General features: G+C 39.4%; 1 protein-coding gene across 1 annotated transcript in view; it reads right to left on the reverse strand.

The window, feature by feature from the left end:
- Positions 1–14,654, reverse strand: part of b3glcta (beta 3-glucosyltransferase a) — a 56,547-nt gene extending 41,893 nt beyond the window's left edge. Inside the window, exons 1-2 of the mRNA XM_020634868.3 lie at positions 14,409–14,654; positions 6,623–6,666 (exon numbers count right to left, since the gene is read on the reverse strand). Coding sequence (XP_020490524.1) covers positions 6,623–6,666; positions 14,409–14,472 — 108 coding nt within the window. The 5' untranslated portion in view covers positions 14,473–14,654. The remainder of the gene's footprint in view (positions 1–6,622; positions 6,667–14,408) is intronic.
- Between the last annotated feature and the right edge of the window lie 1,936 nt (positions 14,655–16,590).

Raw genomic sequence — 16,590 nt, forward strand, 5'->3', positions numbered from 1 at the left:
GACTTTAATTAGAGGTTAGGAGAAGAAAACCTGTTGATAACAGTCAGCCTGCAGGGTATAAAGACTCAAAACAGACAGGTTAAACTATTAACTTGCCTTTCATGATACCAACAATTTTCCCATGATGGTGATGTTGCTTTTATGAAGAAGTGATTGAGAGCCTCGCAAAAACATATTACCCCTCAGATTTTGTTTACCTTTGGACCTCTGTTTCTGATTGTATAAGCCACGTCCATATAAATAACTTGTTGATTAGCCTGTCCAGTTGTTGTGTGTTAAATATTATATTTACAAAGATTCATGTGGCAGGTTTTCTTTGGTAACTTTCAAAACAATTGTTCTTACATCTGAGATGCAGGTGAACAAAAACCAGCTGAATCTGAACAACATGCATACAGTTTATCTGCTGCTTCTCTCCTAAACTGCTACGGAAGATGAAACTGAGTCCAACATTTAGTCCTAGGGGTGGGTATCACCAGAGTCGAGACACGATACGATTCTATTGCTATTTTAAACATTTTGCGATTTGCTGAGAATTGCGATACAATACGTATATTGCGATTAAGCTTTTTAACTGCATATTATGTCCACTACACGAAACTGAATCAATAACTGGTTTGTCAAATAAGAAAAAAATCTCAGTCTGTTGCACCTCACAATCTGAACAGTTGGTGTTTCAGTCCAATCCAACTTGAACATCAATTATTTACTATGCAACTTGTTCAAAGTGAAATGTGCAACCTCTTCAGCAGATAAAAATGTAAAAATCACAGAAAATACCAAATTTAAAATATTGATACTTGGCCGCCATTTGACGATATAATATTGGCACACAAAATATTGCGATACTATGCTGTATCGATTTTTCCCCCACCTCTATTTAGTCCATTTTCATATGCATCCGGACCTTGTTTATGTAGTTCAAAGAGAATACACAACTACCATAGATCACCAAAAATCTGATCACTAGAGTGACATAAATAAGGATGTCTCTCATGTTCCATGCAAACATCGAGACGTAAACTAGTTAAAAACCAGAATAAGGCACAACCATGGGAAATAATAATAGTGTAAACAGTTATTGACAGAGAAATATCGACAATTTTCTTTAAAGGCTTAATATGCGATTTTTTTATCCAGCAGATGTCGCCCTTGAGCTCCAGCATGAAACCAAAACAACTCGCGCTGCATTGTTGTGTTAGCATGCTAATGCTAGAGATCTTTATTATGCTCGTATCTTCACACTGCATGTAAATTTACCTGAAATGAGCGTGATCTAGAAACACAGTTAAGCAGTGAGTACAGTATGTTATTCTTCTTTTCTCTAGTCCCTCAATTAAACAACTTTTATACACGAGGGGAGGAGTCAGCCTGCCGTCCTGGCGATGTAAACAAACTGAAGATAGGACTCGGAAAACTCAGAAAGCATCACAGACAGTGGGACTCGGGTGTTCCACTCATTGTAGACAGTCATGACTCAGAGTTATTTTCAGAGGATATTCTTGAGTTCTATTACAAGTAAGTGTGAAAAATTGCACATTAAGCCTTTAAATAGAGTTCTCTCTGAGTCTGCCTGAAATCTCTGAAGAGGTCTTTAAAGTCAGTAAAATGTAGAGCGGCAAAACGACAACTCTAACAATGGCTAGGCTAACTGTATTTTTTGAACATGCAGTAAAGCATTACATCTGGTAAAGGTTACTTTAAAGGCTGATCTAACTGGAAGCAACAGGCATAAAACTGATGTCAGAATGGGATGCCGGAGAGCCTTTAGCGGTTATGTCGCGTGCCCCTTCGTGTTACAGACTCACAAAGAAGAAGATATATTAAAAGGATTTGATTAAGAACAAGTGGCTCAGCTTCATTAATGATGCAGACGGTAAATAAGAGAAAGCTACTAATGTCACTGCATTTACATTTCACATTTGCTAGGTAATATAATTAGCAGGGTAAATTACAATAGGCTGTATAATGAACTCCTACAAGCCTGTTTTCATCTACAGCTTCGCATTTCTGTCAGACCAGAGCAGTTTTAAACCAGAGAGCACTCTGACAGACATTTTCTTTAGAATGGAATAACTTCAGTTTTGGTTAGTTTTTGTTTGGTTTCAGCTGCTGCATTTCTTTCTATTTGAATGTGCTTCTGTTGCTCTCTTTGGTATGTCCTGTGTGTCTAAACATGCTTTAAACCATGCTTAAAGAAAACAGTGATTGTATAGTTAAAAATGATTTAATTTTCCTCAGGTCAACTTTTTTCTTCTTTATTCACCTTTCCCTGGTTTGCTAAGTTAATATCAAAGTTTGAGTTACTCTTTCATATTTTCCATCCTGAGTTTTATCATTTCTCACACAGTGAACAGTTCATCAGGGGCACCCTCGCTCAGTCAGCAGCCAATCAGATTCAGTTGTTTTAAGCACAGGGGAAACCTTTGCCAACTGACCAGACCAGACCAAACAAAATTGTTGACAGCGGTCCAAATCTGGTCGCCCCTGGCAACAGGGCAACCATTACTGTCAAGCCCTACTGTGCAAGTTATTTGGGGCCACAGCGAGCTCTCTGGCCTTTACATGAGATGGCTGATAGATGTTTTTGTCAAGATTTCAGCCATGACACATTGAAAAGGAAAGACTGGTCACACCAGGAAAAGACTTTCCTTTGAGTTTCTCTTTGTTTCTCTTTGGAAAAATGGCCTCTTTCTACTCTGAATGGGAAGTCAAATGATTGCTCTCCAAACCAGTATCATATTCATGTTTTATATAAATAAATACAAATATTTACAAACATTTAAGAAAGTTAGGTTAATTATTCAGCACACAGTTCAGCAGTGTTAACAAGGTGGTAATAGAAGTCATTGCTTAAAAAGTTGTTTCTTAAGAAAAAAGTTAAATTTAAATACAAAATTAAATTGCACAAGTAAACAAATATGGTTTGGTATTTGTCCATGGCGATAGATAGATAATCTTTTTACCATGCACTCAATGTTTTTCTCAGGTATTAACGAGTATCACAGGGTTGTGCTGAAAAATTGACCCTGAAACAAAATTAATTTGATGATGTGTACCATGTCTCAAAATCTTAGACAGTTCTATTGTGATGTGACCTTCAGGTGCACGCTGCAGAGAAGGTCAAGCAGTGACCTTCATCATCACTCACGCTCACTAATCTACTTTTGAGATTTTCAAACAAGTATACTGACAAAAGTGAGAAGCATCTTTTTGGCAGTGCTGAGAACCATTTATGCATTGCAAATGAGAGTTTAAATTAAGATCCTAACTTGATTTATTGGCTCTGGGTTTTATGTCTCTGCCTGCCAGTCAAGAGAGAAAGATCACATCATATTCAAGGCCTAAATTAAACAGTTGAGGTCTCATCACATTCATTTACGGGCGAGACATTATGCCAAACTTTTGTACTTTCTCTCTCTGGTTTTTCTCTGCAGAGCAATGTGATTACCAAAAGAACTTCCACAAGAGCAGAACGGACAGGTAAACCAGGTAGAACGAGAGGAGATTGGCTCCTAAGACATGGAATGAAATCAACTGGATGAAATAAAGTTCCTTGTAGCGTAGATGAGGTTTTGTATTTACCAGAATGGGACAGACGTGGAAGGACAAAGGAATCAAGTTGGTTTTGGTTGTATTCACAAAGTGTTTGTCTCTTAAAAGGATATTTTACAAAGACACACTGTAGACTAGAGATGCCATTTTTTCTCCATATAAATATATCAAATGTTTGATTAAAAGTTTGATAGATTTAAACCTGTTCAGTAATTACACCACCCAAAGTTGACATATTTTGGATTCAAATCTGCTTCCTACTGTTACTCTTTGGAGCACGCCTTGTTTTATTGTGCACAGACTGAGGATTAACCTGACAAAGTGTTTGTGTTATGTAAAATTGTGAAACATCATTTTGCCTTAAAAACAAAGTCAATGACTCACAAAGGCCAGAACTTTAGATTACTTCTGCTGTACTGATGGCCCTGTAATTTATTTTTAAGTGTCCTCATGAAACTAAAGAAGTCCTGGTTGGTGGAAAGTGACAGGAATTGTCTGCACTTGAGAAGTTTTTCATTGGCTTTGGAAGACCCTGAACAGGTAGTAAAAAATGTCTCACATTGTATTCCTCACGCATCCTCTCACTCTTCTGAGTCCACTGAGTGCAAGCGACTTCTGCTTACATTAGCAAACTTGTACTACACTTGTTGTTTGGGCTGTTTATGAAGCCCTGAAGCGGCACATAATCACGGCTCCCATGCTTGCCTTCGCCAACTTCTCAAAGTCATTCTAAGTTCAAATTGATGCCAGTCAACGGAGGCTTCAGGCCGTCTTCAAACAAACGAGGAGGGAGACACTAAGACTAGTTTCACAAGCAAACCCAACCATTGAAAATTACCCTTTAATGTTTACTCCTACAATGTTTCCTACTTTACATATCATAAGCCTTTGAAGCGATGCTTCATGCTGCAATATTGATCAAAGCAGAGTCATAACTTTTCAAATCAAGCATGAAAATGTAAGCAGAAAAAGACCTTTCTTCCAGTGTACGTCAGGTGCGGGTTGCAGAATCACAATGGAAATGTACTCATCTATTCTATTATATACATGCTACTGTAAATGTATGCTATTTGTCTGCTGCTAGTTGCAATTTGAGATTGATTTGTTACAATATATTTCAAACACAATGGAAGCTTCCACAGATTAAACCAGATTTCAATTGTGTCTGGATAAGCCCGGCTGTTTGAGGTCAGATGGGGAATCCTTTGATTTTTTCCAGACTCAGATCTTTTCTTCTGACCACTGTCCAGAAGTATCCTGTGAACGAGCTCTGATCAAACAGGGATCTAAAATAACGATTTCACTGGCTTACATGCCAGACTGTCAGCCCCTTCATTTAAAATAACCTATAAAGATTTTCCTTTAACCAAAGCTGTCATTTTTTTTCAGTTTTTGTTCAAGAAAGAGATCTTACAAACATTTTGCACCAAAATATCATGGAAAAAATATAGAAACTCTCAGAGCTGGCAGCTTTAATATTTTACTGTGTTGAATATGATCTTGGAATTGTTTGAATAATACAAAACAAAACAGTTTTAAGTTACATAAACTAAAATCACACACATATTAAACCACAACTTTTCAGTAATCATCTGTAGACAAAGGCATAATTGACTATTTGCTGGTTCTGCTTCAGTTTTTGATGAGGATGTTTGGGAAGGAATCAACAGTGTTCATGATCATCAGTGTTACAATTGATTGTATTCAGTGTGTAAATGTCTGCCAGCCCTTCTGCCACAGCCCTTATATGACTTCCATGACTTTCTATAACTAAACTGGAGCAACTCCATGACCTACATGTTAGTATTCTTTTCTAATTTGTTAATGTTGTTCTGAAGCTCAGGAGGTCGAAAGAGGAGGCAACAACCTGGTTTCCACTGAGCAGGTGTGCTTTATGACGACAACAACACACAACAAATATTACTGAAAAGAACAAATGGTACGAGGTGTAAAACCCATTTCTCTGTGCTCCCTGGCTTTGACACCAGTCAACATTGCATTTTGTGTAAAGCAAGGAGACAAACGTCCCTCGAAACAAAGACAGAACCGCCTGACGAGCTCTCAAAAGCAGCTCCATGTCGGGGTCAAATATAAGGAGAGGACAGAAAAAGATATTTTCCTGAGAGATGAAAGTCTAAGAATAGATGTACTGTAACATTTCCAACAAACAAAGACTGCATAAAGCTTGTCCAAGCTTTTATAATGTCTTTTTTTCCCAGCACATTAGACGTGACTTTTTCCTCTTGATTATTTTTTTTTCCATTGTTGTGGGGAAATGTTCTCCCCTCAATGGAGTTCATTTAAATGTGTCCTTTATCACTCCGACAGGCAGCTGTCCCTAATGGTTTTTTAACAGTTAAAAAGGCTTTGACTGAGTGTCTTTTCTTAAAAGGGCCACTGAGTGTGGAACAATTAATTTAAGTTAAAAAAAAAAAAACAGACTCAGGCAAACCTCTTTCATTCAATAAAGGCCGATGTCTGTGTAAGCCTCAGGGGACCAATTGTTTTAAAATAAATGTGACTTGTGTTTGTTTTCCTCATTGAGGTTTATCCGATAACAATTTCTGAAATCAGGAGGAAAATAAAAATGTGTCAAAGCAAAGGGGTGAAACTTCCCCTGCACGCTAAAAAGCTGTTGACATAAGGATCAAGTGTGACAGTAATCTCCAGTTTCTGTGATACTAAGCACCTCTGCCAGGAGCCTTACTGTCAACATCTCCTCACACCAGCAAGAAGTAGAGCAACTGAACATGTTAATTATTTATCACACAGCAACTGCACACTCTCAAAATGCAATGGCAAGAAAATCTTTACTGTACTTGAGTGAACACTTAATGGATTTGTACTGGAGAGCAAATTAAACTTTTTCAACCTGGAGGCCAACAATCAATGAACAGAGTAAACATGATTGTTATTTTCAGCCGGACAGCTAATTAAATCTTTGATAGGAGGTGAGGAGACCGGGAAATTAACAGTTTGTTCTAACTGTTAAGAAACCAGCAGCAGTGCAAGGGTTTAGACTCATTTACATAAAACGCAGAGACACATGTGTGAACTGTTTTCTTACCTGGGAGCCTTTTCCTGAGCTGCCGGCAGAGAAGTTTATATGGACTGTAAGAAAAGAAAGAGAAAAGTGATACTACTTTAGATAATGATCACGAACAGAAATGAATCCTGTTCAACTGAAACATAAACCATCACTGTTTTTCTTCTGGCTGGGTCAACTCTTAGAGCTGTCATACACATATGAGGCCAAAAAACACAACTTCTCCATGTTATTATATATGAAATAAAAGAAAAAAGACAGTATTGTATGGAGCCTTTTTCCATTGGGCTCAGTCTATATTTTATCTTTGAGAGCACCACTCATCTATCAGGGTTTGTAATTAGAGCCAGAAGAACTCCTATCCAATTACTTTGCCATCGATTCAGAGACAAGAAAATCTTCACACAGAGATTCCCTGGAATTCAAATCAATACATCAAAACAGCAGTGTCGCTGAGAATAAATGTATAATTCAAATTAAATCAGGCCACCTGCCCTCCTGCATCAGTCAGCTAAAAAAAAACTAAATGTATTAGGGAGAAAGAAGCAAGAAAGGGTTACATTTCCTCTTCTGCAGCAATCATTGAAAGGCCACTGACAGTGTTGATTAAACCTAAAAGCAGCATATGTATTTCTAGAACAAGCCGGATCAAATTCATGCCATAGTGTGAAAAGTCCAATATAACAGGTATATATTTCATCTGATCGAGCCCCTCTCTGGGTTTTTGTTTTCATGGCTGAACCTGCAGTAATATGGTCAGATATGAATTCCATCCATTTCAGGGGAAGTCTCTTCTTAAATTATTCAAAGATCTGAGGCAACTTTAACACATTCCAGTGTGTAAAGCCTGGAGTGAAGCCTCAACTGAGAAAAAAGGAACAACATAATGAACCTCATTATTTGATCATAAAAGCAATAAAAAACAAAGTAGGCAAGCCAGTTTTCAAGTGACTGCCTCGAAATTGGAAGCTGTGTGAACAATCATGCAGCTAAAAACACAATTAAGAACTGACTCAGGTTCTTATCTTATGATTCAAATAATTTGTTAGTGTCTGTAACTCCTCCTGTGCTGGTTACACATTGCGGTGGTCAATTTACCATTTAAACCTGACACAGCTTTCACACAACTTTAGCTCCACTTGCATGATCAAAATACTAATCCCAGCCGCACTGCTGCAACGAGATGCTATCTGTTCACTGTGCATGTTAACATCTGGGCAGTAGAGACAGAAGAGAAGACCTAATAGCTGGGGCCACAGCCAATGGCAACAGCCCAGCTAGTGGTGGGTGGCTGCATTCTAACTAGCCAAATAAGAATAATGTGTTTTACCGCTGATAGGAATATTTTCTCAGACTAGCGAGGGTGACAATATTTAATCTTTTAGTTGGCTGGCCGTGTTTGTCTGTAGTCTAGATGAGTTTGTGTTGTTGTTTGTTCACCACCATTTTCGTTTCCTTGCTTCAAAGTTTTGGTTGTTTCTCGCTGGAAGAAGACACCGTTTAGTGCCATTTACAGTTTATGGACTTTGGTGTGATGGGGACAGCCCAGAATAACCTTCCAGTAACAGAAAGTAATGAGAGAGAAACGAGCTACTCTGCAGAACAACATGACACCAAAGAGAAGCATGCTGGGTGATAGAGAAAAGAGCAATCTTTAATACAATGTGGGAAATTAGAATATTCTCAATACAATGACTTTTTGATAAAATAACCCCATGTGCTTGAATCCTGAATGCCATGTGAAGTTCGAACACTCAACATCTTCTCAGCCAGAAAATCATGAGCTCCATGGAGCGAGCAGAGTGACTACATTGTAATCTGGCATCCTAGCTTCTGTCTTTATTAAAAATGCAACATTTGGCTGGAAACAAGCTTCCTTCAGGAATAAATTCAAGTTCAAGATACTTCCTGCTACATCTGCTCAAACCTCCACCATCCTTTCATGGCTCACCCTGGAGAGGGTAATGCAGCGGCATACGGAGGGGAGTGTGTTGGGGGGAGCGACTCCCTCCATTATGTCAGGAGTGCTGATGGGAGCACCTTCATCTCATCACTTCTTCTGTCTGCATAATCAAGTCTGTTGTTTCCAACCATGTTTTCAATTGAGCAGCACCGAGGGGAACTTGCTTTCTTTGATTTTCAGAGACTAAGGAAATCACTCTTCATGCTGAAAGCTTTTCAACAAGCATCTAAACGTACATTGTCATAGTAATCAAAGCAGACGTCCAATCCAATTAGCCAGGAAACACTGTGCAACAACAGACGGGAATCAGGATGGTGTCTTAGCTGAATTCAAAGAAGCAGACTACAAAGAAGAAACTTTACAAGAAGTACAAAAAGGCTCTGCTAAGGGTTATTTTCTTACTGCTTGTGTATAATTAAAACAATATTAATGGATTCAAAGTAGTGAAGCATTATTCCCCGTTTTGCCATCTGGTTGATATCTGTCTTTACTTTCTATGTCAATCTACCTTCAATGGCTGCACGGGAAGTGAGAGGAAACTAGAGAAAAACATTTACTTTGAAGTAAGTAAATCACACTAACAACGGCGGCTATAAGTGCAGGTGTATTATTAACTTGAATGCTAATTAGCAGTCTGTGTCAGCTCTAAAGAGCTCTGATAATCATCATGTGTATGCAAGAGTGCTCAAAGTAAAATGAGACTGCAAAAGGCTCCACAGAGGCTGAACAGTGAAGGGTTTAAACTGCAGCTGGTCCCCAAAAACAAAGTTATCTAATCTGGCAAAAACAATAAAATCTGAAATCACATTAGCTTTACAGTGCTGATATTCATAGCTGGGCTGCCATCCAGGAAACTCTTCTGTGACCAATACAAAAACATCCCCACGCTAAGGGCCATTAAACCTGGATTCACCTCTCATCAACCTCTTCAGAAGCCACCGACTGAAAATCCCAGCGCTCCAGTTTGAAAAAACAACACAACCTGCATGGCACAAATTGGTGAAGAGTGGCAGGTAAGGACTCGTCAAACATTCAGCAGGCCAAAGAGACTTGAATGTTTTCTCTAGAGTTGGCAAATCAAACTAGAGATAAAGGGAACGTTAAAAGGGACTTTAATTCAACAGGTACGCCATGGGTTTGTCATGTTTTCTCTCTGTCTGCTGCACTTAAATCAGGTGAAGTGAAATCCTTGTATTTACACAAATTGCGTGCAGGAAAAATAGTCTGAGGTTAGCAGTAGCTTGAAGCTTACTGACCATTTTCTGCATAGATTGTGCCTGCAGGCAACAAGCAAACTGAGATTGATTTCATTTTGTTTGTGTAGGATGAAATTAATCCTTCGCTAATGTTACGAGAAAAAGTGGGAAAGTACGATTGTGAGAGAAATCACATTCTTTGTCACAGAAATATGAACATGTCCTTGAAACACATCATTGAAGACTGAGGCTTTGAAAATAAAAAAATAAATGTAACATTCAGATCCAGCCCTGAATAAACAGATTATCCATTCAAACCATCCAGCCAATACCATGAAACATGAGCTTTGCATCGGATTAGTTGGTGTAAATTGATGATGTTAGCTTGCATGATTTCAAACAGGACTTTTGTGATTTGGAATTAATATGCTACAAACACAAGTACTGTGTAAAAACATGTCATCAGCAAGATGACATAGGAAACATATCTTTTTAGTTCATATACATCATTTACTTGTTTTTCATTTTTGCATGTTAGATCATCATCACATTACCAAACAGTGTCATTACCCATCATAGAATGCATGTGTGTTGTGCAGGCCTGGCATATCAGTCATTCCATGATGAAAAAGGGAAGACTTTTCTTTAAAACACATTAAATGTATTATAAATATTTAAATGTCAATGAACTTATTCTGGGATATTTAAAATAGTTTCACGTAGACATTTTAGTAAGGCAGTGTGGTTTGTTGAGAGGACGACAGCTCAGACCCAGACACTAGAAAAACTGACCAAGACCTCCAATTCATCCGGTTATGACCCCTAACAGGTTTTGTTTGGTGCATTGCGTTCAAGAGTTGAAGTCATACAATCTCAATGAGAAACATTTTGAAACCATGCATACCCGCTCTGACATCAATTTGTGTTGCCATGCCGTCTGCTTCTTCCCATGAGTGACTCCCCCCTTGAGGATTGCGAGAAAACTGTTTCAAAGTTTAAAAAAAACCAAAAAAAAAAACGTGCAAGAATCAGGTTTCATCAGACATAATGTCACAATAAATTTGAACTTTCTGTTCCAACTCATGCACAGCCAGCAGCCATCCATAACCCAAACTGGAAATGCTGTTAAAGCCTCTGGTTAAACTCTCTTGGTGCTATTTTTTAAATTAAATATGTCTAACATCATATCTTTAATTTAGGAAGCTTAATGTGAAACACCCTCAGATGCATGGAGAGGTTCTGTTTTATTAAATATTAATAAACACCCTTGATGTTGTTAAATCAGGGATTGGCTTACCTTGAACAAACCAGTGAGACTAAGATAAGATTTTAAAGTGTCCAATCGAATTAAAAACAACTTTTTTCTTTTTTATCTCTTCATCCAAATAATGAACATTTTCTTAAGCTGCACAGAAGTGATTGGCTGTTTTTCTCTGTCTTATATGATGGAAATAGAATTACAGAAACGTGTGATTATGTCAAATAAAGAAGTCACCTTGGGTTCTGAGAACTTAAAAAAAAAAAAGGTATTTTCGTTTACTGTTGACACTTCTTAGACCGAAAGCCTATTAAATGAATAAGGGAACTTACTGGCATCACACTGGCTGATTTAACTTTGTTTACTTTAAGCGGTTTGGGTTTGCTGTACTTGTATAACGTTTTTATTATGATTCATCAGCACTAAGACCTGCATTCATTAGTCCTTCAGCCAAAAGCTGCTCCTCCAGTACGGTAAAGAACAAATTCTCCCCTGCAGGTCTTCTCATCTTTCCTTTAAGAACTCCCCGAGCAGCCAGACATGTTGAGTAATCTCTGCATCAGATCCTGGATCTGAAGGGGTTTGGCCTCTTATGATGGCATCTTTACCAGGTGCCTGATCCACTTCAGCCCACTCCTCTAAGTATGTGGGATCCTCCGAAGCAGCAGCTGGACTCTGAAATCCTCTTGGATCACAGACTTTTTCACACTCTCACCCGCAGCGAGAGCAGTGCAGCCTGCAGAGAAAAAAACTCCATGTGGAGATCTCATTCCTTCAGTGGTCATCCAATCGAGACCACAGCTGAGAGTCAGGAAAAGAAAAGACATCTGTGGCTGAGCTCTCTTCTTATCATCCTCCGTATGAATCTCACAGTCCTTTTTGCAGCCACGGAGGACAACCACAGTCACCTGCCTTTAAGTACTATGGTGAGGGGGATGGGAAAGCTTATTTTGTGCTTTGTTACTTTTGTTCTGCTTAAATTAAAATTTCAAGGGGCGCTGTTTTGGCTCAGTTGGCGGAGCAGGCAGCCCACGTTCAGAGACTACAGTCCGCGTCGCAGGTTTTTAGTGCATGTCATTCCTACTCTCTCTCTCTCTCTCTCCCCACTACTCCAGTGACTGTCACTCTATCCGATCCAAATCAAAGCATAAGCCGAAAAAGATAACACGAAAATTCATTAGCAGAAAAAACCTGAGATGTTTTTTTTGTAAAATAAAAATGTCATTGAAATGTCATTAAATTACCATTCCAGAATGGCAGAGTGTTTTAGAAATTCACTTACTCCCACATACTAACAGCATGCAATTTTTTTAACCAATAAGTGTTAAAATCGACTTCACATTTCCTGAGAGAGTTCCTCTCTTTCTCCCTCCAGAATGTTTCACATCATTGTAGTATCTCTTTTTCTGATCAAATGCACACTATGTGGAGCTTAAACACCTGCCACAATTGAAATGCAGCCTGTGTGGACACACAGAGAGAGAGAGCTGTACAGCCTGAAACGTGGAGGTGAAGCTCCTCACCCTTACTGCACTGCAAACCGCTCCTGTGACAGTCTGTTGAAGCTTCATGGACGACATCATTGAAAAACAGTGGAGGTGGCTCCCTAATGTCACCAGACTGGACACTCTCCAGACCTCAGCTGAGCCTTGATGTTAGGTCCATGAATATTACATACAGGGGGGGGAGCAGACAGGCAGCCTTGTCAGAGTCTGAAGCCTGACTAAATGTTCTTGACTGTGAGCCAAACACTCAGACAAAGCTCTCGTCCATGCTCAGGATCTACCACTGGATTACAGCAGTGACCCTGGCCGCAAAAAAAAAAAAAAAATACCCAGACACCTTGAGAAGTAGTCCTGAAGTGTATGTCAAATAAACTGCCTCTTCAGGTTAATTTAAATAAAACACATCAGGCTTATCCAATCCAAGACAAGCCTCTGTTTGTGATCTTGCAACCATGAAAGAAGACTGAAGGTACAGTCCTAAACTGAGACCATTTGTTTAAGTGCAGAAGATGTACAATGTGAAAAAATATTTGTCTGTATAAGCTGTTTTCTACACACCGTAAGCATGCTCAGAGGTAGGTAGCAAATAAATGTAAATAAGCAACTATAAAGAGGAGACAGACTGATTATCTAGGTCCAGTCTCATGAAAAACAAATTTGTGACCAGATTCTTCTTGCAGCATTGAGATTCATAGATAGTTAGCCTCTAACATTTTTTACGTGTGGTCTTAAACCCATCAGTGTTTTATTATTTATTTCCATTAACCCAGTCTCTTTCTAGCAATACTAAAATAATTGAGACACTTGTGTACTCTGGTCTTTTTTTTTTTCTTCCTTCCAGATATTGAACAATTTTCAGTCCTGTCAGGGCAGGCAGAGTGTCCTGCCTGTCCTCTCATTCCGCTCAGGAGGACGTCCACATGCTAAACTGGGATTGTGCATTATTTGTCTCTGACAGTTTTTCTTTCCACAGCTGCAGACACAATTGTGAGCTGCACACCCCGTTCATGGACAAGTGACACACCACTGAATATAATCTGTGTCTGCACTGTGCAAAGCATGAGCATGAGCATGCACCAGAGACCACTGTATATAGTCTATATATTATCTATATTATGATCTTATTGGAGTGAAATTCAATTCGCCTTTAATGATTGAGGTTTAACTCAATTATAGTCATTTGTCAAATTGAGCCACCAACTTCAGGAATGGGAGTAAAAAAATGTAATATCCCTTCAGCAGATTGATATCAAAAGTAGGCTACAATAACACTCTTTCAACAGCCATGCAACAGTGTGTAAATTATTTTTTACCCCCTCCGGCAACAAAACAAAGTAATAACCAATCTCAAATAGGCTTCAGTAGCTGTCGTTTAATCCTCTATTTGTGTTGCTAAATTCACGGTGCACATAAAGCCCTAAAGGAGACTGTCTTTGTGCATACAGTATAGGTTCGGCTTTTACATGCATTTGTCATCAGGCTTGCCCCCTTAACGCTGATGTGTCAGGATGAACGCAGGACTTAACGCCGTCAAAACACATTGCAACACTAAATAGAAGCTTGAGAACCCTTTAACGTGACTCACTCTCTTGCAAACGTACAGTCATTGGTCTGCACAAACTCACATGGCAGGCAGTAATTACAAATCGCCTTCCAACTCCTCAGGAAGTTGAGAGGAATCATGGCTCCGCACTTCTCAAACACTTGAAAAATCACACTCGCAGTTCCTCTCTTCCAAACACTGTTTTCGGCGCTACACCGTCGCTTCTTTCTCCACACAAAGCTTCCCATTTTGACAAACGACACAGACTGTTTACTGTTTGGGGTCGTCCCCCGACACGCAGCTGCTGTGACTTGAAGATTAGAAAGTAAAGTGAGCACTTACAGAGCGAGAGGAAAATCCAGCAGCCTGCCACTTTGTGCCCGATATAAGGCTTGTTCTTCAGCATCCTGGAGGAGTCCTGTGAGTGGTGGAGGAGGTGGAGAGAGCTCGCAGAGCATGAGCTTTGTGACAGTGTTTCAAAGAAATACAACAGGGCTTTTCCTTGTCACAGTTTTACGGAAAACGGGGAGTGGGTTTGAGCTCTAGAGGAAGGAGGCATCCCCCGTTTGCAGCGTGAGGCGCAGGGACGCGCTCTGCTGGCGGGATGAGTTCATTGAGCGTGCAGATGGAGGCTACAGATGTTGCGTTCGGGTGCCTCCGGGAAATTCCGCCTTATGAGCACCAGATGTAGAATCGACAATTTTTCAAAGGGTGAATTGTCAAAATAGATCTTGTAGTGGTTTTCTGCCTTGGCATTTTTATTAAATTTTATTTATTTTTTTTCCCAGAAATGTAGTTTTTAGGCCTACACATAGCCTACAAACCGTTTCAAGTAGGCAAAGCTGTTAAAACAAAATATTCAGATCTGCAAGTAGGCCAAGGCTACTTGCAGCTTTGATGAATACTTTGGTTATTTCAACAGTTTTGATCTAAGAACTGTGAAAATCACTAAAAGTTCAATTTAGATTAAGATTTACTTTATTGATCCTGCAAAAGGAAATTCTGTTTTTACACTCTGTAAGTCATGCAACACACACATAGGCTGAAATATACACACATGCACAAACAGGATCCTGTGGACATGCACTAAATGGAGAGATGTCAGAGTGACAGAGCTGCCCCCGACAGGCGCTCCTGAGCTGGTGGTGGGGAGGGGGTTTGGTGCCTTGCTCAATGGCACCTCGGCAGTGCTCAGGCAGCGATCTGGCACCTCTCCAGCTACCAGACCAGTTTCCATATATGGTCCACACTGGGACTTGAACCGGCGACCCTCCAGTTCCCAACCCAGTTTTGTTGGGTTAAAACAGAGCTTGATGTTTTTTTTCTTCTTCTGAAAACCTCCTTATTAATTCAATAAGTATCAAAAATAGTGGCAGAGTGTCAGTGACAATAATCCTGCATGTCTTCTTGCACTTCAACCACCCGGGGCCCTGGTTAACCTGTTGGTGATCATGTAGATTTGAAGGATTGCTCATCCTGAGCAACCATTCTCTGTTTGATGCTTAGACTTTGAAATCAACAGTAAACAATTTATCAAAACTTTTGTCTACATTGTTTTTTAAAGATCCATGTATTTCAAAAGAGATAAGCCATACACTCACATGTGGCTTCACTAATGTGATTCATTGATATCTGTTTCTTCAAGTTGTATTCGTTTAAGTGAAGCATACAGCACCAGTTTTCAATAAAGTGAAACAATTTCAGTTCATGTAAACTATAAAAAACCAGATGACTGCCACATTTTGCCAACGTGTCTACTTTGATAGCTGTATGACATGTTTTCCTTGATGTGCAGATGTAGAAACAGTATGTCAGACATCCTGTGAAGGCATCATTCTTGCAGATGAACTTTGACAGATCAGTCCAGAGTTGGAGCTATGAACAAGTCTCTACCCCAGCTTGAAACAAAAACAGTAAGACAGCGTCTCCCTGAATTCTCCCTCAGATGACAGGAAATGAAAGAGCACATTTGTGGACACTGAAGGTTACTTGACTTTACAGAGACATGTCAGATTTTCTGGTTTCATGACTGCTGGCAAAAGAAACAAAGTGTGTGCGGTTCACTGCCACTAAAGCAGCTATATGATTTGTTTGATGAATTCTCGGCTCTGTAGTCTTTGGGGCATTATCTGCATAAAAGCACAATGCTTACGTTGTAATTCAAAACAGACTCCAGTGTCCTCCTGACACATGTTTCCACGTCAACATCACAGCTTTTTTTTCTCCAGCCTGGGTGTAACTGAAAGTTGTGGATTGGAGGAAGTTGTGACCAGTAATTACAATGTTTCCCACCCAGAATAACTCTGGCTTTTAAGGTTCAAACGACTCCTTCCCTCTCTCTGTACATTCACTGAGAATTTGTGAATCATTCCGAGCTCCCACTGATTTGAATCAGTGTGTAATTATGGCTACAAGGAAGGGCTGAGTGTTAATATTGAGTCTAATCAAAATAAATACGGTGTATAACCTGCCCTCAGTTACTCCTGTTGTGTGTGTTAACATTCAATTATACTTATACGTTTCC

This window comes from Labrus bergylta, chromosome 11, assembly GCF_963930695.1.
Source record: "Labrus bergylta chromosome 11, fLabBer1.1, whole genome shotgun sequence".
Taxonomy (NCBI): Eukaryota; Metazoa; Chordata; class Actinopteri; order Labriformes; family Labridae; genus Labrus; species Labrus bergylta.